The following is a 26,020-nucleotide window of genomic DNA, read 5'->3' as shown; positions in this document are numbered from 1 at the left end:
CAAGGAGCCCTAATATCTCACAAGATACTTTTGCTGCATATGACGCCAGATGTAACATATGACTCTGCCTTATATTGAGTAAGACCATTGGTTCAGCTAACTCAGTATTGTCAACAGTGACTGGCAGCAGCTTTCCAGGGTTTCAGGCAGGAGGTTTTCTAGACCTACCTGAAGATGTTGGGAATTGAACCTGGGACCTTGTGCATGCAAAAGTGGATGCTCTACCACTGAGCTATCGCCCTTCCTATTGATGGGACCCAGCTTTGCTCCCATCCCAAAGACACCCTCAGCCCTGCCCTGCCCTCACTCACCAAGGCCCGTGACATGGATTGCTGCCTCTCGACTTTGCTGGAGAACCTGCCCTTCCACACAAAGATCTTTATGCCGCCCTGGTCCAAGATGTAGCAGTCCTGGCAGGAGGCAAAGTGGGATCCAGGTAAGAAAGCAGCAGGGTGGGGGCAGGATGGCCTTCTCTCACTGGCAGCACTGCCACCAGGCTTTCTCTTAGAGACACCACCCTTTCTGCTTCTCATTTTGGGGTTGGAGTGGCAATGGGGAGGCAGAAGGGATGCAATGGTGTTAGCTGAGCTTCAGAATGATGCCTCATCTCTTCTCCTCCCACCTCCCTCCCGCAGCAAGCTTAAGCCAAATCTACTCCTGCTGGGCTTGTCCTGGTGTGACCAGTTCAGTCATGGAAGCCACTTGCCTCATGCTTCAGGAGGTCCTGGGTAAGGGGTTGGATGGCAACTTCCTGGATGAGTAGGTTCCCTTGCGCATCGGAGACGCTGGGTGGGGAGGGGAGAGACAGAGCAAGATGGCGTCACAGAACTAGCTGCTACACATGAACTATCTTAGAAAGCCTCTATGTATCACACTGTTTTTAAAGGAGGACAGGAGAGCAGGGAAAGAAAGAGAAGGAGAGGTTTTTTTAATCTTCGTGGTTGCAGAGAAATATTTGAAAATAGGGCAGTGTCTGCTGAAACTTTGGAAACAGAGGAACCCATCTGGGGTCTCCCTGTGCAGGGCTCCTGCAGCTCTAACTTTTGTGATTAAGAGGGCATTTCACCAGGTGCTGCATGCATTCAAATGACACCTGCTGAATTTCCCTTTTCTATACAAGTTAAAGATATAGGAGCCCTGTCCTCCTTTCCATATGGTCACCCTATGTCATCAAAAGGGTTTCCTACTGTCAGCAGCCCGTCCATACTGGCATGGGGCCTTTAAGAAAGTTTTATCTGAGCTTAGTTAAGAAGCTCTAATATGAGCAAAGGAGGTTACTCAGTAGCTTCAGGGTACATGGGAAAGGTGAGGCTTGACATTATAATACAAACTAAAGTTTCATAAAAACTGACGCCTCAAGACAGGCAGAATATTAAATAGATCTCATGCAGATGACCAGTTGTAAAATCATTTCCCTCTCCTGACAGACAGGAAATACCCCCGGGGGTGTAGAGCAAAGGAATTAAACGGCTGAATAGGTTTCACAATGCTGCATTGTTAAGAAACCCTTCCACTGGAGTTGCACTCATTCACCTCTTTATATTTTAGTGCTGGCTCTGGAATTAAAATGCTCACACTTTTTGTTTGCAGTCAGGAACTGCAATTCCTAATTCTTAAGAGCTTTTATGCAGCTTTAGTGTTACACTCAAGCAAGTCATGACATCAAAGCCTTTGGTTAAAAAGTATAAAAACGCAAGACTTCTGAGCAGCAAGCGTACCAGTTTTTGGATTGCTCCCTTCTGTGGCTGACGGACTTATAACATCTCTGGAGATCTCACCACTGGATATTAGGGCTCTCTTGGGACCCTCAGATTCCACTGCAGGAGTTCCAACCCCTCTCAATCCCTTCTTCCTCCCCGCTCTCTACGCTCACCCAACCCTTTCTTTTTGCTTCTCAAGTCCATTAGGGACCCTGATTTTCCTGATCCCCACCTCCTCAACCTTTCATCCCAACAAATTTTTTATTATTTATTTATTTTATTATATTTATATACCGCCCCACAGCCAAAGCTCTCTGGGCGGTTTACAACAATTAAAAATAGTAAACATTAAAAGTATACAAAAATTAAAAAAAACATAAAAACAGTGTAAAAACAACAGTTTTTATTTTTAAAACTGTTTTTGTTTTTTTTATAAAAACAAACCCTTCGTACTGCAAACTGAACAGTCAGCATTTCCCACGGCCTTGTTTTAGCCCCAGAGCCAGCCTCTACAGGAACCCAGCTAATTTTCCTACAATCCAAGCTCCACCAAGTCTTACATGGTGGATTGATCTGCCTATGTGCAATGCAATTGCTCTACCAGACATTTCCCCCAACCAGATAAATGCATATTTATATTTATATGCTTGTAGTTAGTCAAAATGTTTCCTATTGCTTGAAGACGCTTGTTTGCAGGTGGATCGCTTTGGGTTGCCCTCGTTGCCAAAGTCACTCTATTGCCAGTGTTATAAAAATCCTTTTGACAAATGTGTGTTTCTCTAGAATGGGCACAAGTTTGCAAACATGTCTAGTAGCAGGAGCCCATTCGCTCCCCACACTTCCCAGTTACTGCTTGCCTAACGGGTGTGTATGCACTGTTCCTGCAGCTGTGTCCTCCACTCTCCACACAAGCTCCTTGCCTAGACTGATCTCAGGTGCCACTGCATGCCAACTGTTACTCACTGGTAGAGCTTCAGAGAGGATTTCTGCTTCTGGTCCACCACGGCATCCGGGATGGCCGGCTGGATGCTCTTCTTTTCCCCCAGTATATAGGTCAGGACCTTCATGAGCCCAGGAGAGGAGTCTTCACTATCACCTTCCACCACACCCACCTGTGCTCGGCCCCCACGCTCCCGGTCACGGATGTCCTTGGCCAGATTCATCCCCTGCGAGGAGCACAAGCCAGTGTCAGAAGGATGTAGGAGGGAGTCTGGACAGCATTGGACCAAAGGGAGAGAACAATGGCTGTGGGACAGTCTGTGTGTGTGTATATATGTGGGAGGGAGAGAGGAGGGCTGGTGCACACTATCAGGGAGGGAAAAGAAGCCACCCTAACTTATTTCCTCGGTCACACCTGGTGAGGGTGTGCAGTGCGGCTGGGTTACAAACCACCTTTGAACACTGGAACAAGCCATGGGTTGTGGTGTGGTTTGTAAACCTACCTTTGCCGGGTTCAGACGACATAACAAACCACACCCAGCAAGTGTAATGTAGCACCCATCCAGCACGCGTTTGCCAGGGGAATAAGCTATAATGACTTATTCTCCTGCACCCTTCCCCACCCCCTGCAATCACGTGAATCTGGTCAGAGAGGGCTGTCCCAGAACGTTTTGCTGCCTTCAACCTCCTCACCACCACTTCATTAATCAAGCTTGCGTAAGAACCAAGGCAAGCCAAATTATTTTGGCACATAAGGCAGATAAGTACCGCTCTGCCTTCCTGAGAATAGAAATAGAACAACAATATTAAATTAAATAGTTAACTATTTGCTGCCCTTTCACCCCAAATCAACCATCTGAAGCAACCCCCTCACTCTGATTAATGGCAAGACTGTCCCTGCATGTAAAATTTGGCATCCCTCATTCACTTGTCAGTCCCCTCCTAGGCCTCATACCAAGTTCAAGACTCTGAGGCCATAAAAAAATTGAACCTTCTGCATTTGCTTTTCATCCCTGCTTCAGAAGGGAGGCAACTGTGGCATAAAGTATATTATGTGAATGAATTTGGAGGAGAAGGGGCAGGTTTCAGTATGGAGACCCCCTGAAAAGTGGGAATGATGGGAGTGCTCTTGTGTGTGTGTGCGTGTATGTGTATAGAAATAAAACGAAGATGTAACTACCACCTGGAGCTGAGGATGAGAGGGGCACTAGCCTGCCAGGTAATCCAGCTGTTTTAACAGGACCCTTCCACCTAAAACCAGATCTGAGTTAGGCTAATTGTGGTAGTAAGGGAAAGGTACTCTGCACATGCTCAAATGCACTCTTGCCCTTCACACTTTCTACAACTTACCTTTAGCACAGAAGAAGATTTGTGGACAAAAGTCCTGAGGAATCTTAAAACAAGATTTGGATGTGATATGGCAGGGATAAATTGTGAAGGGAAGAGGCAACTTCCAACAGGTGAACCAAGTTTACACCACTGCAGAAACCCCCATATTACTTTGTTGTTTTTTCCAAACTCAAATACAGATCTAAAACAATAATTCATTTCAGCATCTTGCAATGCATTACACCCTCCATTCATTGGATGTACTGAAATGAATGACTCCCAGTGACCAGATGAATACATTGAATTTATGAATGGCCACAGGACTGCATTAAACCATGAGTTGCTTGCACAGTGAACCTAATACATTTAATGTAGTCTCAAGGTTATTCAGGAGGCCATTCAGTGTCATTCAATTTTAGTAAGTCCTATTGCTGGGTTATTAAGTGCCTAAATTTGTTCCTGATCCCCCCTCCCAATCTCTATATATCCCCAATTTCATAAAATATGATTCACTTGGATATTTTTTAGATTTGAAATATCACATTCCCACCCACCTCATCATAGAAAGCCCATGTATCAAAATCCTCCTTCCTTCGTCCCTCTCATGTCCACCCAGCTTCCTCATTTCCAGTATCCACACAGCATCCTTCATACCTTCAGCCGTTCCATGCGGTTGCTGGAAGGACCATTCCACTGGATGATGAGTTTCCCCAGATCCAGCAGGAACACATCGCCCAGGTTGAAACTGCTCCAGCTCATCTCCACCTATGCAAGGAAAGCAGCACAGCTGGGAAAAGGCTTTCAGAGTTTCTTTACAGACAGCACAGTTAAGAGCCTCTTGGGTGGTGCTCGGGCACTTCACCAAGGATAGAAGCACAGCATATAAATAATATATACATAATAAAAGTACCTATTGCACTGCTGCAACAGGAGGGTCAAACCTATTGCCGCATCTGCAAACTTGTGTAATGCGTACAAGATCCGAATGCGCTGTTGTGGTTTGTATTCTGGCCCCAGTACTGGGATGGCTTTATGGATTGCCCATCAGTGGTAAATGAATCTCAAAGAGCTCAGTCTCTCATCCCAGCTGTTTTCACAAGGAGCTAAGGCTCCCATTCCCCTCCCGCTTTTGACCTACCTCTCCAGCCACGACGTTCTTCTTGCCCTTGACGTGCAGCAGGCGTTGCACATTGTACGTATTGGTCTCCACCTGCTTCATGCCTGAGGCAACTCCACCCTTCTTGTAGCTGCAGGAAAAGTGCAGGGTCAGGATCTGGCCTCAATAGTCATGACTTCTGCAGAGGAAAAGGTTTACCTCCCCCCCAGCATGCCTTGCTGGAGAAAACGTGGGGAGGGTGGGGAGCCAGAGCATGGCAGCAGGGGGGTAGGAAGAAAAGGTCCTGCTGCATTCCCCACACACAGGGGCCATATCTCAGTGGTAAGAGCGACTGCTTTACATGGAGAAGGTGTCAAGTTTGATCCCTGGTACTGCCACGTAGGGCTGGAAATAACACTGCCAGAGAGCCACTGCCAGTCAGTGTCAACAGTACTGAGTTAGATGGACCAAGGGATCTAGATGGATACTTGGTATAAGGTAGTATCTTATGTTCTCCAGACCCATGATGTTTACACATTTATTTTGGCAACTACACCCTTTCCAGACCCCTAAATGGACAGACTATCTCTATCCTATGCAGCAGCCTCCAGATGTGTTCAAGTACATGTCCCATCACATCCAGCTAGTGCAGTCAATGGTCTTGCTGGTTGGGGATGATGGAAGTTGTAGTCAAACACACCTGGAGGCTGCTATATAGTGTCAACTTTATGCATCCAAAGCAAAAAGGAGTGCCTCCTTCCCCCCACCCCCGTGTGTTCTGAATGAGGTGAGATTGAGGCAGGAAGGGACTCTGGTATCGCTTGCAGGAGCCTGCTCCTGCAAGTGCTGGTCAAGTCTAGCAGTTCCTTCCTGCCCCATCTGCATTCAGAGGGGGGCTGGAAAGGACTCGGTCAGCACTTGACGGAGCCTGCAGGGAATCCCCAGCTTATCTCTGATTTATGATTTGTGCTTGGGGAGGGCAGGAGGTGGGACCTGCAGTGGGTGCTCAACCCTCCAAGGGCCAGATTAGGCTCACTGGCAGAGGTTGCCCTCCCTTGCTTTAAGCAAATAAATCACAATGGATCCAGGGTCTGCCTTCCATGGGCAAAAGAACTCTGCTCATGGAAAAGTGCATCCGCACAGTTTTGGGGGATTCCCCCTATAGCTTACCCCATTGTGCAGGTTCCCAGACCTTTTGTGCAATGTTTTCCAGGATCTGGAAATGCTGCCATGGGCAGAAGGGGTGAGAAAGTCTAGTTCCGCCAGCACAATTGAACACACCTAAATCTGGACCCAGCCCAAGGTGTTGAGCCAGAGACAGCCAAAACCTGCTCAACTTCACTCCCTATCTCCATCAATGAACCTGCTCTAACCTCCCCCTCTAGATCAAGATGGCTCTACCTCTAGGCCCCACCCACATAACAGGATTTATTTATTTTTGATTTCAACAGTTGGCAAACCTGAATTGTTTATAGAAAACACATGGATGGCAGTTGTGTGTTTCTAAATACACAGTGAACATGCACTGCAGAGACCCTGCCAATCGGGACTCTTCAGCATGTGTCTCAGAGTGTTTTACGGCACAGATTGCCAGGTAAGAAGAATGTAACGCATCTCCATGCAGAAAAAAAAAGCCACAACCAGCCTGGCCAGCCATCAGAGGGCGACAAAGAGTCTGACGTACATGACACCGTTTTTGAAGTAGCTCCGGAAGGCCTCGCTCTCGTAGTTCTGGACCTCGCGGTGCTGTACTGCTACTCCACCCAGGTGCTCATCCATCTGGGTAGTGTAGATGGCGGCTGTACCCTGCTCATCCAGAGATGATGAGTTGCCCAGCCAGAAGTGGATATCATAGGTGTAGGTGTTGCCAGTCTTATGTGTCTGAGTGGGAAAAAGAAGCTAATTTTAATTTTATTTATTGCATTTATATCCTGCCTTTTCCCCAAGGAACCCAAGGCAGCATACATAATGCTTCTCCCCTCCATTCTATCTTCACAACAACAACCCTATGAGGTAGGTTGGGCTGAGAGTCTGTGACTGGCCCAAAGTCACCCAGTGGGTTTCCATAGCCGAGTGGGGACTAGAACCCGGATCTCCTGACTCCCAGTCCAACACTTTAGCCACTACACCACACTGGCCCTAATATGCTCACCAGAACCCCAGAGATCTCTCTGTGTCATTCTTTGCTCAGGAAGTGCCACAATGCCAGACCTTTTGATTCACAAACCTAGCTAGCCAGCCTTGCTCACAATCATCCATAACGACCTACCGGAAAAGTACATTGACGGAAAGCTCTACGCGAACACACACAAGGAAGTAAGATCATCATCCTAATAGTCCCCCAGTCCCTAGTCCACGGTGAATTAAATGCAATGGGTAAGTTAGCTAAGTCATATTGCACTCCAAAGCACAACAAAAACATTAAGAAAATGTATGGTGCCACAGTTTAAGGCCAAAAAGTAAACAGAAGTGGTTTGTTGTTATTCTGCTCCCTTGGTAAACCTGCAACATTTATCCCGCTTATATCCCTTATATCATGCAGAGGAGCAAAGCTCTTATATGGAGTTCTACTTTGATCTAATCAGCTTCTTTATCTTGTCATCCATCCATTTCTTATTATCCTGATATCCAAACTGCTTGTCAATATTCATCAATGTTTCAGAATGCATACAATGCAGTAAGACAGGGGCACACAGTGGACAGAGAGAAAGAGAAAGGGAGGGAGAGGGAAGTACAGAGAAGAAGAGGTGGGAATGGCTAGGGTGTGAAGAATTTATTATTTACTGTTAGATCTCTATCCTACCTTTTGGCCAATTACAGCCTTCAAGGCAGCTTCCAACAAGCAGAAATGCAAAAATTGTAATTAAAAAAACATGAAAAACAACAATGTCTGTGTAATCTAAAAGCACTTTTGAATGGTGACAAGTTTTAAAAGCAGATCAGGCACAAAATAAAAAGACAAGTTAGTGTGTGTGTGTGTGTGTGTATATATATATTTCTCATACATTGGGTTGGATTCAAACTTGGTCAAACTTACAGGAAAGCCACTGTAATAAACGTTAGCCAGCACTAACTTGTTACCAGGACTAACTTAGGTCCAGTTGAATTCAGTGTATCTACTGTAAGTTTGACTAAGAGGTTCATCAGACAAACGTTTTATCACATGCTCGCTACTGACCCCTTACAGATATTTGCGGGTCTTTTAGATTATGTCATCCGCCTCCCACTCCCTCCACTCATTTTTCCATCACAAAGTAGACCACTTTTAATCTGACTTTTTTTTATTTTTTTAAAGGAATGCTGTGTGCAGGAAAAGTAGCGTGAAACGGCCCCAGAATGGGCCATGTGATCATTGTTTACTTCTTCTTTCCCCTCAGGGCAGAAGAGGAAGTAATGAGGGACAAATGTGCTGGGGAGGAGAAGCGACGGTAAGGAAACGCAATTTCCCTCTGTGTGATGACGCTCTAGGTCTGGATCCAACCAATTATCTTGTTGCTATCTCTATGACAATCTTGTCAGAAAAGTCAGTTTCTGGGATTGAGGTGATCTTATGAGCTCATGGCAGAAATGAACTTTGAACGGTTGAATTCACAGAACAGTATCTTGTCTACTCTCGTATATCAGCTCTCAACAGATTTAACCCAATTAGAACAGAACTATGATCTGGTCATTTTATTGCATTATCAGCTAATGTGTGCCAATATTAAATCCATGAAATTGTTAATTTAAATAATTATCATTTATTTTGTTTATCCTAATTGCTGGTGGCAACATATTAGGTGGAGAAATAAATCCTTCTCAACTTCTGCCGAACAAAATAAATGTTACTCAGAGAATAGCCTATAGTCACAAAGTGTGGTTTTAATATTGAAGCTATGGAGGCCTGGCTTTGGGTGCTTCCAGATGTGGTGCAATTACCCTGCCTCGTTTACAGAATGTTGCAGAAGGATGTGTGGTTTCCAGGTGACATTGTCAGCCCTGTTCTGACAACACATCAAGCCATGATGGTTAAAATTTTTGAGCTAACCATGTTGGCTTAGCATGTCATGTGAGAGGAATTTTTCCTAACCAAGTTATGATGCAGGAATAGTAGAGAGTTAGTTGAAACTTCCATGGAAGACGGTTGCCAGGTCTGCATCGTACATTATAGGTTCACTTGCATACTTTTGCCCCATGCCATGCACAAACTTGCAGGGAATCAGCCTACCTCTCCTATGATCTCATTCCATTCCATAAACCACTGCCCATATTTGACATGGGACAAGACAAACCTCTCCTGCTCCTTTCTTGGGCTGAAACGCTTTGTTCTTTCCAACTGTCCTGTCCCACCTAACTTAATGATACAAAGCCTCCTCTACCATTCTTAATGCCTTTTACCGAGAGAATGATGTAAGCATCCCCTTCATAGAAGTTCCCATATGTTTTGGGTGGCACAGGCACCATCTCCATGCTCTGGAAAAGAAAGGGAGAAACAAATTAGCTGACGGCATGCAAAGGTTCTCTCAGTCACACACCCTTGCATTGTGAGAGTTCTTCCAGCATTTCTTTCCATTTTTTTCCAGATTTGCTCTACCTGTCTTCTCTCAAGAGCAGGGGTGTCAAACCTCTCTCAGCCTGAGAGTTGAATTCAGTGTCAGGGAATACTCAGGGGCCCCTTTCCAGTGGTGGATGGAGCAAAAATATTGAATATGCACACTTAACAAAAAAATGCAAATAGGATCTGCTGGGTGGACAGTCCTGAGCATTATTTATTTATTTAATTTATTTATTGCATTTCTATACCGCCCAATAGCCGATGCATGCATGAGGCAATACACCCACTCTCTCCTGCATGTGCACTAAACCCCATGGGTTGTTTAAACCATGGGCTGTCATTACATGTGAACCAGGTCTATGTCTGTTTGCCTGCCTCTGCCACTCTCACTCTCTTTCACACACACACACACACACACACACACACACACACACACACACATACTCACCTCTATTCTCCATATCTGAAGTCCAGGTGTGGTTTTGTTCAGAGTCTTGGTGACTTTGGCATTAAGTTCTGGCATGGTGCTCAGCCCTTGGTGGGGAGATCTGACATGGGAAATGGGAAATCAACTATGTCACAACCAATATCTGAAAACCTTGTAGGAGAGATCTAGGCTTCTTCCCCCAACCTATCCTGCCACCAATTTCCATTATTTTACTGTTAAGAAAGACGATTTATTGTACTATTTGCATTCAGTTCGGATCATATTCCCAAATCTGGGCCAAAGGGAAGTATTACAGTGCTTCATGATGCCACGCTCTGCAACTTTGCTACTAGATAGCTTAGATTGAAGGTCTCCTTAAAAAAAGTTAGAGCAGCAATAACTAGCAGCTAATTTTTAGAGAGATTTTCTTAACCATCCTGCCAATGAACGGAGTTCCTGTGATGCCTGCAGTAGAGCCTGATTTGTCTTCCAAAGAGTTTTGGTTGAATCAAACAAACACAGCTCTTGGGTCACCAAAAACATTGTTTGGGTTCACTTCAATAAAAAGCAAAGCCTGATAATAAGTTTTCAGAGCTGGAGGAAGATCAGCCTCACTGAATGAGCAGTGAGGTTATGTATACAGAGAAAGAGAGAGTGTGCATGAGGCCCTGGTGTCATCTGTGCAGTCAGCAATGGATTGCATCAATGCAGAGCAGAAGAGGACATAGGAATTCATAGAATCATAGAATAGCAGAGTTGGAAGGGACCTACAAGGCCATCGAGTCCAACCCCCTGCTCAATGCAGGAATCCACCCTAAAGCATTCCTGACAGATGGTTGTCCAGTTGCCTCTTGAATGCCTCTAGTGTGGGAGAGCCCACAACCTCCCTAGGTAACTGATTCCATTGTCGTACTGCTCTAACAGTCAGGAAGTTTTTGATGCAATTGATTGCATCTGCCTCCTATCTATGGTGCTAAAGAGAGAGAGAGAGCTTATAGGCATGTCTATAGGTATGCTGGGATCTTGGAGGAATGGCCACTGGACATCATACTGGGCACAGAGTTCAGCTTCCCAGTAATCTCATATTTTGGTTGAGCGCACACACGCACGGGTGCTTTCTAAATCTTGAGACTGCAGAGATATACATGCAACATGGTCAATGTGCGGTGAAGTTTTAGAAACCAGAAGTAGCTAAAAAAAGTTTCCAGAGTTTATTGGGTGAGGCTTCAATGTAAGCTCCTTGCTCTTCCTCGAAACTTGCAGAAGTAGAATCCATAATAGTAAAAACAACAGAATGAATTAGACAAAGTAAGAGAAACTGTTTGCGCAATTTTAGCTTTCATCGTTGCAGAATGCATGTTACCTTGGCCCTGAACTTTTCATATTTTGGGGGAAGTGCTGTGTACATGCAGCCTTGCTTCTAGAATCAAATAGGAGGCTGGAACAGGGTTTCTTGGGAAAGCAAGTGCCACAGTGTATTCCGATGTTTAAGCCTACAACTCTCATCATCTCTCACCCTTGGCTATAGGGCTAATGGGAGCTGTAGGCCAAAACAATTGGAGAGCCACAAGTTGCCCAGCCCTAGCTCCCTACCCTTTCATTTCCCCTCCCGCTCATACTCCCATTGATTGATTTCACTTCCAGGTAATGGGTTTTTAATGTTGGAGCTTTAGCCCCTCTAAAACCAATCAACACGATTTACTCAGTTAGCAGGGAGGGGCTACAGCTCAATGGGAGCACACAGAGTAGGGTGTCCACTTATGAACTGCAAGAAAAGAGGAAATTCATCACCAAAACAGAGGATGACAACGTGACTACAATTTGCATATGCTAATGTATATGTATAGATGCACATTTAGAAATCATTATATAATTTAAACAAGAATACAGGACATATAGTGTGAAACGCGGTGACCTGTGCGTGCCTGCCTGTTCAGTCTGCTGGCCAGATGATCACTGTGGATGGCAACAGCCCTTATGGTAGGGTGACCAACTGTCAGGATTTCCCCAGATTTGTCCTGGTTTTTGTTCTTTCCATAGTGTCAGGGGGGATTTTCTATCATTTTCAATAATGTCCTGGAATGACACACCTTCCCCTTTAAGGCTGCCATTAGCATGGCAGGAGGGAATGACATGCTTTCTTGAGGCACATCATTCCCCCACCCTGAGCTCCAATTGAGGTCTTAAAGGGGAAAGTGGGTCATTCGTGGACATTATAGAAAAGGCCCGAATTGGAGTGGATGGTGGTGGTGCAGAATGAAATCCTTTCCCTTCCTCCACTCCAATCGGGTTCTTTAAGGTGGCGGGGGAATAACGTATTTTCTGCAGGACTCAGAAAGCTGCTTCCCCACACACACACTAGGTGTCCTCTTTTTTGGTTTCCCAAATATGGTCACCCTACCTTATGGTACTTTACCTTTAAACCAGAATTGGACAGGACAGCCCTTCAAATAGAGGGCACCTTCAAATTATTATTATTATTTATTTATATAGCACCATCAGTGTACATGGTGCTGTACAGAGTAAAACAGTAAATAGCAAGACCCTGCCGCATAGGCTTACAAACAGAGGAAAGTTCTCTTGCAGCCCTCCAAATAGAGGATTCTTCAACCCTAAGTTGAAGAGTCACAGAGCATCATCACATGGAGGAACATCGTGTTTGCTTACCCTCGCTTCTCCGCCCATGCGTTTGTCCCTCATTACTTCCTCCTTTGAAAGAGGAAGTAAACAACGTGCACGTGGCCCATTCAGTGGGCTGTTTTCATCACACCACTTCTCCTGCACACAGCAGGAGATAGCGGCAAATGGAAAAGAAAATTCTAACAGCTTGTTCTGTCTTTAAAAAGAAGTTGGACCACTGGGGTGTTTTTTTGTTGCGCAAAGAAGGCTAGAAGGGGCAGGAGGCGCTCGGGAAGCAGACAATGTTGTGAGAGGGACCCGGGAAAATCTGTGAGTGCCCAGTAACAAGTGTGCAATAAATGCTCGTCTGATGGAGCTCACAGATTGTAGAGCTGGAAAAGACCTTTAGAGGCACTGCCAGTCTGAGTATAAGTACTGGGCCAAATGAGCCAGTAGCATGACATAGTTGAAAGGGAGTTTCGTATATTTTATTTATTTATTTATTTATTTATTTATTTATTACATTTTTATACCGCCCAATAGCTGAAGCTCTCTGGGCAGTTCACAAAAATTAAAACCACAATAAAACAACCAACAGGTTAAAAGCACAATTACAAAATACAGTATAAAAAGCGCAACCAGGATAAAACCACACAGCAAAATTGATATAAGATTAAAATACAGAGTTAAAACAGTAAAATTTAAATTTAAGTTAAAATTAAGTTAAAATACTAGGAGAATAAAAAGGTCTTCAGCTGGCGACGAAAGCAGTACAGTGTAGGCGCCAGGCGGACCTCTCTGGGGAGCTCATTCCACAACCGGGGTGCCACAGCGGAGAAAGCCCTCCTTCTAGTAGCCACCTGCCTCACTTCCTTTGATTTATTTATTTATTTATTTATTTATACATTTGTATCCTGCTCTATATCATTGGGATCTCAGGGCGGCATACAGATAAAATCAAGCAGTTAAAACAATAAATAATATACACAGCTGAAAATGTATTAAACCATTAACTAGCTAAAAGCAGTAGAAAATTTAAAAGAAATTAAAAACAATTATACCTATGCACAACTTTAGCCCTCAAAGCCAAAACCAAGCTAGCGTTAGTGCCAGTCGGGCCTCCAAGGGGACAGCATTCTACAATCAGGGTGTCACAACAGAGAAAGCGCTCTCACTCTCTCTCGCTCATGTGCCTTGTTAGCTTGTGGTGGGGAGGCAGAGGAAAAAATGGAAACTAAATCTGCATGAAGTGCAACACTCCTCAGTAAGCTTGGCCACTAGATGTTTCTAAGCTGAGGCTGCAGAGCCAAGCGGTTGGTGGGCCTGCACAGTTGGTGCACAGCGGGCTATGGGGGCAATGCTGCGGCACCCCTGCTGTGGAATGAGCTCCCTAAGGAGGTTCGCCCGGCACCTACACTAGACGCCAGGTGAAGACCTTTTTATTCTCTCAGCATTTTAACAGTCTATAAATTTAATTGTAACTTGGCTGTTTTAAATTTGTGTTTTAAATTTGTATTTCTGCACTGCTGCTGGTTGTGCTTTTATATTGTATTTTATATTATTTTTTTAGACTGTTTGTTTTATACTTTGAATGGTTATAATTTTGGTGAACTGCCCAGAGAGCTTCAGCTATTGGGTGGTGTAAAAATGCAATAAATAAATAAATAAATAAATAAATAAATAAATTTGCCTTCTTTTAACCAGAGCACAGCCTCAGAGTGGGTCTTCCTTGAAGACCATGGACAGCTTCACTTGGTTGCTCACGAATCGGATACCTTCTGCAATCAGGATCCCCTGTTCCCATACACCCCTTTTGTCAGCTCTGCAGTAAGGGAAGCTTCTCCTTCCCAAGTATGCCTTTACTGTTTGTGCTAAGCCAGCAACTTTCACTGAACAAGTAAGGTCAAGAGTTGTGTAGGCAGAGCCAGCCTGGTAGATTCTGCTCCCCTCGGCTTATGGAAACCCGCTGTGTGCATCCAAACAGTGTGAGAAGACACCTTAAACCACAGCTTTTACCACGGTAGTTAAGCCAGAAAGTCGGGCCATGTTCAGAAGACACCTTAAACCATGGCTTTAATCACGGTGAATAAAGCTTTTTGCCTTAGACACCATGGTTAAAGCTATGGTTTAAGGAGTTGTCTGAACACAGCCCAACTTTCTGGTTTCACCACTGTGGTTAAAGCCGTGGTTTAAGTTGTCTTCTGAACGAGGCCATTGAAAGATAGGTAAATTCGAGATGGAAACACAAGCAGCTTTTGCAGCTCAGGAGAAATCTTCAGTTGGGGGGCGGGTCCCAGACCTTGCTTTCCCTGTGAAGGTCCAGAACCACTCCTCATCCTTCACATTCTGAAATAATTTCCACACCATGTGTGGGGGGAAGAGTAATTGGAGGGAGGAAGGAGGCTATTTGTTATCACCTACGGCAAGACATCCCTCTGCTATTTAACCCAAGGCTAAAGCAAGGGCAAGCATGGGTCACACCATGCAAGGTTACCCCTCCCTGCCTCCATCAGGCAGGCAGAGTTAGCCAGCATCAGGAGCAGGCTCGAGATCCCCAGACCCAAATGCTTACCTTAGTGTTGGTGTCTGCTTGGTGGGCGCACGGCACCTTGGAGACGGACTGCACCTGAACAGAGTAAGCACCGGGGTGACCTTTGTTCCCTCCTTCCCTCGGCATAGAACACCGGCACCACCTGTCTTTGCCATATAAGGGCAGAAGTGTCTAGGCAGGGAAGAGCAGCATAGTGAGCCAAGGTCCTTCCAGCCAGTACACTGACACATTACCCTTGTAATGCATGTCACTCACTCTCTCTCTGCACCTGAACTGTGACCTTGGGCAGGGAGAAACTGGCACACAGTCATAGTGCCTGTTACCTGTCTTATGGGGAAGGTCTCCTGTACCGCCTGTGTGGCCCACCAAACAACTATTGCAGCCCATCAACCAGGGCAATCCCCCCAAATGTTGCACCCCCAGAAGTGTGTGGTTTATTGAGTGCCATACATGGCTAGTGGTTTGCATCCAACTTCCTAGGTCACCTTCTTATTTCATCTTCTTCCATCTTGGCCTTTATCTTAACTAAGTTTATTTTAATCTTGGTTTTATTATTGTTAGCTGCCCTGAGCGTCATTTTGTCTGGTGGAAAGGTGGGGTATAAATCAATAAAATAGCTAATTCCCTACTTATCTGACTGAAAACAGGAGGTCAGATTTTTAATGATTCCACAAAAGCTCAAGACCCAATTTAACTTGTTGGAAGTGTAACTCAGCTAAAACTTCTGTTATGGCAATGTCCGGTAGTTGCCCCTTTTGGGAGGAGGTTGGTATATGGATAAATTTTGTATTGGACTATTCCTTACTATTTAGTGATGTACGTGCTCTTTTAAACTGTCTCCGTTTCCTGGAAGTCAGAGCCCTTCTGACAGCTAAAAGACTGATATTACAACATTGGAAGGATAAATGCTCACCTCCTATAATTCAATGGATTGAAGACTTTACATTTGAATGGGTGGAGTATAGATACCACCTGTGAATGGATACTTGTTTAGATATTTGGTCTGCTTTTGTTGAAGTTTATATAGTACTTAGGAACATGTATTTCCATGTTTACACATATATTACACACACATTTCATATGTATGCATTGAAATGGGTATATTCAAAGCTATGATGCCACATTTCTATCTTTCTTTTGTTTTTTGTTGAAAGGTTGAAAATGATCTGTGGCCTTTGGCACTAATCTAGGGCTGGCCCTACACAGAGTGAGGGAATTGACTCAGGTGGCAAATGCTATAGGAGGTGGCAGCAAGGTATCGGATGAGAGAGAGCTGTGTGCCATACAGCCAGCCCTGCTCACCCTGCCACCATCACGTGCTGTGGATGACGCTTTCTCATCGCCAGTGTTGAAGAAAGATTCAACTATCAATACAATCAGCTTTTTTGGACATGGAATGGGACAAGTACCATCTTGTCCTTCACCTCAGGTTTCAAACTGTCCTGGGCTGGTCCTGTAGTGTTTTATGTACCCCATTAGAAAAGGAATGGGGAAAGATATCAATTCCTTTCTAAAACCTCACATAGGGAAACATTGTCAGGATAAAGCAGCAACTTTTCATGCCATGCTGGTGGTCAATGAATTCAGGCTGAATGTTGAGGGAAGCAACCTCATTCTTCTTCCAATATTGTCATTCCTGGAATGTTTCTGGTCTGCTGCCACAATTCTCCCAAGATGCGACTGGAGTTAATTTCAACTGTAAAAGGAAGGGGGCATTATTGGGGAAGGCCTTCCCCAACAACATGCAGGTTAGCTAATACCCATAATTATCATTCTTCAGTGCCTCTGCTTGTGCCACATTGGGATTGCATAGGTTGACTTATGAAGGATTGATGGATAAATGGTGTGTGTGAGTGAAAGAGCGAGAGAGAAATACTAGAAGTAGGCCTTGTGACTCCTTCAACCTCTAAATTCTATACAGAACCCCATGGTACAACTCTTGCTGGACTGGTCCACTTCACACTCCAAGTGGGAGATTTTCCCTTAGAAAATTATCCTATGGGGGCAGAGGGGGAGCTCATGCAATATTTTTCAATTTGTGAAGCGGTGTGTGTATGTGTGAGGCATTCAACTATGCAATTTGCTGAATCATGTGATTCTGCATACGTGTAGATCAGCTCTGATATAGAACTTAGTCACACATATGGGGAGTAGCATCTTCCCTTGCTGTCTCCCCTAGCTTTTGGTTCCCATACCCCCAATCATCCTACAGTTCTAACCATATGCTTAACGACCCTCTGTGACATGCATTAAGGGCCAAAGGCCTTCTATTACTCTACTTCTCTATTTATGATTGTGGATAAAGGCTCAGTTTATCTTATCTCCACTGTTGAGCTAGCAGAAATAAACTGCTGTCAAATACAATTCATTGCTCCCACTCACTCCTGTTGCCCATTGACACTGTGCTAACAGGGAGGGACTTGACTCTAAGCAGGAAATAATGATGCAAGCAGAAAACATAGTAAACAGGGAGGCAGTGTCCTCCCCCTCCTCAGCAAAGCTACAGAGTGGCACTGATGTTACAGGCAAAGGGTGCTTCCAATTGGAGGGCATCTAGCACTACTAATGGATATTAGTAGTGCTAGATACCCTTCTCAATGGATATTTTGTGATAAGGAAAAATTTGGGAGAAGCATTGGGAAAACACAGGAAGGTTACAAGATGAAGGCATTTTCATCTAGGCCAGATCTGTATCATATTGCTGTGATCCCATCATGGTGACACTATTTTCCTCTTGGACATTTATACCTCACAGTCCAGACAATGACATCTGTTGCAGCCTTTTGGATAATACATAAGAAAAAGTGGGAAACAATGCTGGAAAAGCAGAATACAGAATATGTAATGTGCCCCAACATTTATCAGTACACTTTAATACCAATAAAAAGCACTAGCCGTAGCTCTAGCCCCAGACTCTCTGCAAAATTCTGTGAATGAGGTTGTGTGACTGCATGAAAAACAGCTTCATCTGGAAGCACCCCAAGCCTCTGAACCCGAATAGGCCTTCCAAAGGAATACCCGCCTGCACAATGCCCCTCCCAGTACAATGGTAACACACAATACTAAACAATAGAGAAACACAACAGCTGGAGCACAGAATTTCCTCAATCATGTGCTCTCCAATCCATACAAATTTCCAGAGGATAGCTGTGTTTGTCTATTGCAGCCTTCCCTAACCTGATGCCCTCCAGATGTTTTGGACTTCAATTCCCATCAACCCCAGCTAGCATGGCTATTGGTCAGGAATTCTGGGCATTGTAGTGCAAAACATTTGGAGGGCACCAAGTCAGGGAAGGCTGGCTCTGTTGCAGCAAAACCAACAAAGAAACTTGTGGCAAGTTCAACACCATCAATTCATTCTGGCATCAATGTGAGTTATCTCCCCAATGTGATAGATACCATCTTCTGTCAGCAATGCCCTAGTGCATTCTACATAGGGCAAACAGTCCACTCTCTGCAAAAAAAGGATAAATGGATACAAATCTGACATCAGAAAAGGCCGTATTCAAAACCAGTGTCAAAACACTTCAGCATCTCAACCCGCTCTGTCCCTGATCTCAAACGGACAGTTGTGGAGTAAAGACATTTTAAAGGAAGATTAGAGAGAAAGACTGCTGGGTTAGAATTTATCAACAGGTATAATTTAATCACCAGAGGCTTGAATCAGGATAAAGGATTATCATCACATTACACTACTTGTTAATTGGCTTACCAGGATATTTGTGTTATCAGTTACAACCAGACTGTGTGAACGACCACTGTTAAGAATGTGGCTGTCACTTTTTGCATTTCATTCTCTTCTGACCTCATTGTTCACAGCAATTCCCCTCCACACACACCCTACCAAAAGTACTGTATATAAACCTGAAACTCTCCACAATACTTCATATGCATCTGACAAAGTGGGCTATAGTCCAAGAAAGCTTATGCCAGAATAAATGTTAGTCTTTAAGGTGCAGCAAGAATCTGGCTGTGTTTGGACAACACTGGTCAGTGGGGGGGGGAGCAGTCAACCCATGGTTGGGGTTTTTGCAGGTACTCCCCACACGACATGGTGCAGTTGAGGCTCGCATTGAGTGGATTCAGTGTCAACCCAGCATTTCATTGACACAGCCTCCACCCTTCTCCCTGCCCTCCCTCAGTCTTCCTCATGTTATCCCAGCAGCCTCTGTGAGTTATGCTGGCTGTAGCAGAGCAGTTTTGGTCACTCTTGCCGCGCAACTCTGTAGCCAGGTGAAAAAATCCACTCAAAGGGTCGCAAACTCCACTGGCTCAGTTTGGACAACACAAACTGAGCCACTAGTCAACTCTGCAGATGGTTGTGTTTCTCCAGTGGTGTTTTTTTTTAATGAAAAACTCAACCATGGGGTGATTTTTGCCCGACAGACAACACAAATACTAACCGTTGACAGCTCAACTAACAGTTGATGACTAAAACCGCTGGTGGCTATTGTGTCATCCAAACTGAGCTTCTGTTGTTTTTGCTACAATCTGTAACCACCATGATGTCTACAAAGGCCATTATTACAGGTGTGGTGGACAGTGCAAAACACAGGCGAGTAGGTGACTGCACACAGGAGAGGGTCAGGATCCCATGAAGGCTTCCCCAACCTAGTCTCTTCAGATGTGCTAGTCTACAACTCCCAGCATCCCCAAGCAACCATTGGGAAAGGCTGCTGAAATGGTTATGTAGAAGAGGAAATTATGGCAGGTGCAGCTTCTCATGCAGAGGTGAGAAAGTTTGCAGCTGTTGATATCCCTCCTTTTCCTCACAACTCTTAAAGGTACAGGAGCCCTGTCCTTTTATTTTATTTTATCTTGCAACTGGCCATCCTACAAGAAAATAAGAAAAATCTGAAAATGAAACACTTAAACAACTTCTTCCTCAAAACAGGAGACATGAAGTATACCCCAAACCAGCTATGGTGCTCTCTTGCTAGCTAGAAACTGGTACACTGCTCATGACATCCTGATTACTGAAAGTGGCCATTTCAACATCTAGCAGCAAGCCTGGCGTCAGGGTTAGGCATCTCTGGGCATCTATTGAGGCCCCACACCCAAGCAGGGGGCCTCCCTGCCAATGCCAAGACCCTCCTAGCCCTGCTGCTCCTCCTCTGTATTGTTCTTCCTGGTTCACCTGCCTTCTTGGACCATGAAAGCAGTGGCCACAGCGAGGAGATAAAGCAGCTTTCTTCACTTGTCTCATGCTATCCCACTGGGCAGTGGTACAAATGAAGCAGAGGTCAAGCGAACAGGCAGCAATGACGGAATTGAGGAGAAGGTGAACCCACTCAGGGAGGGGGTTCTACTAAGGGCATCATGCTCACCCCACCCACCCTGCCACTTCCCAAACCTGGAACTGGCACTGTTAGTAGGCCAAACCTGGAGCATGGAAGTTTTACCTCAAAATAAGAGGGCAGAAGAAAGTCAGCCATAGCTCAGGCAGAACACTGGGAGTTCTGGTTTGAATAAGTGGACCAAACAAACCAGTGATTATGATTTCCCATAGCTATTGCTTTACTAATTAGCAGCCCCGCAGAGCTATTCTGAAGATTGAGGACATGGGTGCCAGAGAGGGCATTTAACTCTTTCTGTAATGTAAATTGCCCCACCCCTATGCTGCTATTAGCATGCCTTTTGACCCTTCCTGCAGAGTTAACAGCTGCTGAGGGGAGGAGCACATTTCCATCAAGGAAAGGGCATGAAAGGAAACACCCTTTCCCAGAGCACAAAGTCCTAATCTTCAAAGCCACCCTCTGGGCCTGTTAATTAGCAAACCAAGCACAGCAGCATGTAGAGCAGAATCTTCTGAAAGAACCACATTGAGAAGAACGTGCTCTGCTAATAACTTCCAGACTTGATTACTACAATGCATTTTACATAGGGCTGCCTTTGAAGACTTTCTCGGAAACTTCGGGTTCGTTTAAAATACAGCTGGTACTAGCAGCCCGCTGCCTTGCTGCTAATCGAGGCAGACCATAAGGAAAATATCAAGCCAATTTTGAAACAGCATGACAAGCTACTGGCCCGCTTCCAAGCATAATTCAAATTGCTGGTGCTTATCTTTAAAAACCTACAACTTGAGATTCAGTTACCTGAAGGAACGCCTACTCCCAAGCGTACCTGCCCAGCTATTAAGATTAAAGGGTCCACTTACATTGGGTGACCATATGGAAAGGAAGACAGGGCTCTTGTATCTTTAACAGTTGAATAGAAAAGGGAATTTCAGTAGATGTCATTTGTATGCATGCAGCACCTGGTAAAATTCCCTCTTCATCACAACAGTTAAAGCAGCAGGAGCCCTGCCCTCTTGATCAGATATTGTATGCTATTTTGGGCTGCATTAATAGAAGTATAGCTTCCAAATAACATGAGGTACTAGTTCCCCACTATTCAGCATTGGTTAGGCCTCATCTTGAGTATTGCGTCCGGTTCTGGGCACCACAATTCAAGAAGAATGCAGACAAGCTGGAGCCTTCAGAGGTGAGCAATGAGGATGATCAGGGGTCTGGAAACCAAGCCCTATGAAGAGAGACTGAAAGAACTGGGCACGTTTAGCCTGGATAAGAGAAGATTGAGGGGAGACATGATAGCACTCTTCAAATACTTGAAAGGTTGTCACACAGAGGAGGGCCAGGATCTCTTCTCGATCATCCCAGAGTGCAGGACACTCTGGAAGGGGCCTTGTAGGTCCCTTCCAACTCTGCTATTCTATGATTCTATGAATGCCTATGTCCTCTTCTGCTCTGCATTGATGCAATCCATTGCTGACTGCACAGATGACACCAGTCTATGATTCATATGGCCCAGTAGGGACGACTTTGATATTATCCTGGAATAAATGGCTGGTATAGACATGGCCTTACTGACTGTAGTCACTGTTGGATAATAGGAACAACTCCACATACTTTCAGACGATAGGGAATGGGGAATGTGTTGCATCAACAGCCACTTGTCTTGTTCATCCCTTTTGTTAATTGATCAATTCCTTCTACCTGCTCCCTCTCTTTTTTCCTTCTTCCTCTTGCCTCTGAAACAAGCGCCATGCAGCCTCTCCAGGAAGGAAGCCTGTTAACCATACCTTATGCCCTTGCTTACTTAAAAAATTCCACACCCAGCTTTAGAGGATGCTTGTAGTTAAACACTGTTAGTTTTCTCTGATGATGTGTATAAAAACACTAATAAAATAAGCTGATTTGAACTTCTTCTAACCTGTGTTTATTGCATCCAATACTAAATGTTGTGTTGCTACACTTTCTCTGCATAAAGCAACTCTGCTGTAAGTCACACCCGATCACCACAACTGTTCATGCACTAAAGCAGCTTTAGTAATGCCAATTACAAAATGCTTGAACTTTTCCTATTTAGGTATCTTCTAGCTCTACCTAGTAAAGCCAAGGCTTAAACCTGAGATATTCTGCATGTATAGCATGTGCTCTACCACTGAGCCCTTCCTCACAGAAAATCAGGCAATCCAGTAGACCAGAGATGGGGTGTTCTTGGACTACAACTCCCATCATTCTCCACCCTTGGTTATGCTGGCAGGGTGGATGGGAGTTGCAGTCCGGCCATCTGTTGCTGGGATCAATCCCTGGGAATACCATGATGGCAGAAAAGGTGGGGCCTGTGAAAAATAGCCTGATCCACACACTCTCTCACCGGCCTCTGAGTCAATGACACTAATAGGATTCTCTTGCTTCTCATGATCCTCTAAGGTCCAGTTAATGTGAACATATTTCTCATGTAATAATAATAAAATTAAAGTAATAAAAACAAAAACAATATAGCTGTGTTTCTCATATAATCATCATGCAGTAGCTCAAGATTATGAAACAGCTAATCACAAATAGTATTTTCATGTGGATGCAAAAATATCTATCATTGAAGACCAGCCTATCAGCCTGCTAATGTATCGGTTTTTGAGATCTTCAGCTGCAAATTGGCCCTTTTATTATTGTTATCAGACTGTAGCACAATACATTCCAAAAATCAGTTGTACTTGGTGGAATAAAAATGTTGTGTTATTTACTGCATGTTAATTTCATCTTTTTGCATTATGTTAATTTTATTTATTTATTTATTACACTTATATACCGCTCCCATAGCCAGGGCTCTCTGGGTGGTTTACAGAAAAACAAATAGCAAACAAATGTGTCTTGTACTTTCTTTGTTCTGCTCATGCTTTTTAGAGTATATCCTGGCCTTAGATTATGGTACCAACCTTTACTGAATAAAGCTCTTTAGCATGTCTAGCTGCATGCTAGACATTGGGGGGCAGAATCATCCAGTGGAGACTCACTGGGAGGGTAATGAAGAAATCCTAATCCCAAAGGCTACCACCAGCCCCAAATGATTTGCTGCACTGCATCGATCCTCCCAGAGTGCAGGACACGGAATAACGGGCTCAAGTTAAAGGAAGCGAGATTCCGGCTGGACATCAGGAAAAACTTCCTGGCTGTTAGAGCAGTGCGACGGTGGAATCAGTTACCTACGAAGGTTGGGGCTCTCCCACACTAGAGGCCTTCAAGAGGCAGCTGGACAACCATCTGTCAGGGATGCTTTAGGGTGGATTCCTGCATTGAGCAGGGGGTTGGACTGGATGGCCTTGTAGGCCCCTTCCAACTCTGCTATTCTATGATTCTATGATTCTATGAACATAGCAGAAAATGCTGGAGCACCACTTTCCAGTTATGTGCTGCTACACGGTTGCACTGGAAAATATTGAAACCAAGAGGGCTGCTTCTGCTTGGGTCGTTCCTGAAGCTTGGCCTGCCAACCACCTCCTTTTCCTGGCAGTCTGGCCTCCTAGTAAACACTTTCACAGCAATGGGATTTAGCGTAATGCTCAGCTGTTGGCTTCTGCCTCCCATTCAATAATCTTTTAAATTCACACTATTTCTCTAGAGCCCTATACAAATGCATATGCTGCACTCTCCATTTTTCCTGTGCATTGTCTTTGGTAAATTGCTGTCCCTATTGGAGGGGGGATGCTTTAAAACAGAGGTGGGGGACCTTTGGCCCTTCAGGCATTGTTGGACTCCAACTCACGCCAGACCCAGCCTGGCCAATAGTCAGGAATGATAGGAATTGTAGTCCCAACTTCTGCAGGGCGCCAGATTCCTCACAGCTGCTTTTTTAAAAATACTGTTAAGTGCACTTGCTTCTCTACTGCCCCACCCCATAACTGCCTATTCGGATAGCAAATGAAGCCAAATTTGTTTTGAGCTGCAGCTCTTCTGTAAAAAGTATGTCCAGAATAAACTTTTATTTATTTATTTAAAAACACACAACCATCGACCACTCAAGGGCCAAAAAACGTTGTTGTTTTAAAAAGAAAAAAAAAGTTCAGTTTTCTGATATGTTCACTTTTATAATTCAGTGCCGGCCAGGCTGCTGCAAGATAAATTTAATGTACAGCAACAAAAGAGCCTTTTGCAAAGAATAATGGTGGGACAGGGCAGTGATAGTTGGTAGTCAGCGCAGGGATGCCGCGAGTACACAAGAGTGCCCTTATCTGCAAAATCAGCCTCTCCATCTGCTGACGTCTGCATCCCAAGCTGCTAGAGATGCAGCTACAGTGGCCAGTACTCCACCGTCCTCACTTTCTGACAGTGCAGCTAACAACCCCCCATCAGTGTAAAGGCAACCCGGTCTTGGAACTTACCTGGTGCAGCAGACGCCAAATGTTTTAATACCCCCAAATCATTTATTCCTTTCTGTAGTTTGTTGCTGGCTGCTGTTGCTATGCCCTAGGTCCCAGTAAGAGCAGCAAAACAGTCCTGAGGGAGGGAGGGGACAGAGCTAGCTGCCTGGGCTTGAATTATCCTTGCTCCGTTAGATAGTCAGCTATGTTTCCCACTCAACACCCCACCACCACCCCCAGTTTTGGCCTCTAATGAGCTGAATTCCAGCAAACATTCTATAAAAGGCGGTGGAGTGGTGACTAGGGAAGGCAGAAGCTCATTAATGGCCAGGGGTGGGTGGGGGAGAGAGACAAGACAACAAAGGATGCAAGCATAACCACGAGGAACGGAGCCAGCCCAGAGACTGAGGAACAAACAAACAAGATGAAGAAGATGGGCCTTTTTGCAGCCCCAGGCTGGAACTAACAGGCCAGGTTCAAAAACACAATGGAAGAAGAGGTGGAGCTGAGCAGCCAGGCGGAGCCATCCGCTCCAGAATGAGGCCGACTTGGTTCCTAATCTCGTCCCTTCAGTGCAGGGACCATAGGGAGCACAATGTTGTCCTCTAGGTGTTGTTGGACTGCAGCCCATCATCGACACTTGCCAGCGGCTATACCAGCTAGGGTTGATGGGAGTTGCAGTCTAACAACATCTGGAAGGACACTCAGTGTTCCCCATCGCTACTTCGGAGGGATGGTGGGGTGGAGAACATGTGTCCCCTCCAGATGTTGCTGGATTGCAACTCCCATCAAAGCAAGGATGCCTTCTCCCCAATCACTGACATGGGAAGAGGTGAAATTCTGCCCTGTCAAGATGCCTACGGTGTGTGTGAATGACAGCTAGCCCTATGTCAAGTTCATCTTCATGATGTGCAGCACCCACCCACAGGCAAGCACACAAGGAAGGATCAACAATTGCTTTAGTAAGTTACTGGTCACTTACCTCAAGGAAAGTTGGGAGATCTTTCATATGGAAGCCTCTGAACCATTTCGACATGGTCAAGGTAAGGCCATGTTGCCTTTTGCAATAGCAATGGAATGGTTTTTAAGCTCGACATGGCAATAACGTGAATTTCAGCTTTCAGAGAACTTTTGTTATTAAAAACCATAATGAAACATGAATTAGAATTATAAATTTGATAT

At 44.8% G+C, this 26,020-nt stretch overlaps 1 protein-coding gene across 1 annotated transcript in view; it reads right to left on the bottom strand.

The window, feature by feature from the left end:
* VIL1 (villin 1) overlaps positions 1-24,921 on the bottom strand; it is a 36,917-nt gene extending 11,996 nt beyond the window's left edge. The window contains exons 1-10 of the mRNA XM_063116754.1: positions 24,860-24,921; positions 15,217-15,366; positions 10,047-10,146; positions 9,442-9,516; positions 6,749-6,945; positions 5,107-5,215; positions 4,623-4,733; positions 2,664-2,866; positions 707-785; positions 312-410 (exon numbers count right to left, since the gene is read on the bottom strand). Of these exons, the coding sequence (XP_062972824.1) occupies positions 312-410; positions 707-785; positions 2,664-2,866; positions 4,623-4,733; positions 5,107-5,215; positions 6,749-6,945; positions 9,442-9,516; positions 10,047-10,146; positions 15,217-15,350 (1,107 nt within the window). The 5' untranslated portion in view covers positions 15,351-15,366; positions 24,860-24,921. The remainder of the gene's footprint in view (positions 1-311; positions 411-706; positions 786-2,663; positions 2,867-4,622; positions 4,734-5,106; positions 5,216-6,748; positions 6,946-9,441; positions 9,517-10,046; positions 10,147-15,216; positions 15,367-24,859) is intronic.
* Between the last annotated feature and the right edge of the window lie 1,099 nt (positions 24,922-26,020).

This window comes from Elgaria multicarinata, chromosome 2 (assembly GCF_023053635.1).
Source record: "Elgaria multicarinata webbii isolate HBS135686 ecotype San Diego chromosome 2, rElgMul1.1.pri, whole genome shotgun sequence".
NCBI classification, from domain to species: domain Eukaryota; kingdom Metazoa; phylum Chordata; class Lepidosauria; order Squamata; family Anguidae; genus Elgaria; species Elgaria multicarinata.
This window is presented reverse-complemented; position numbering and strand designations above follow the sequence as displayed.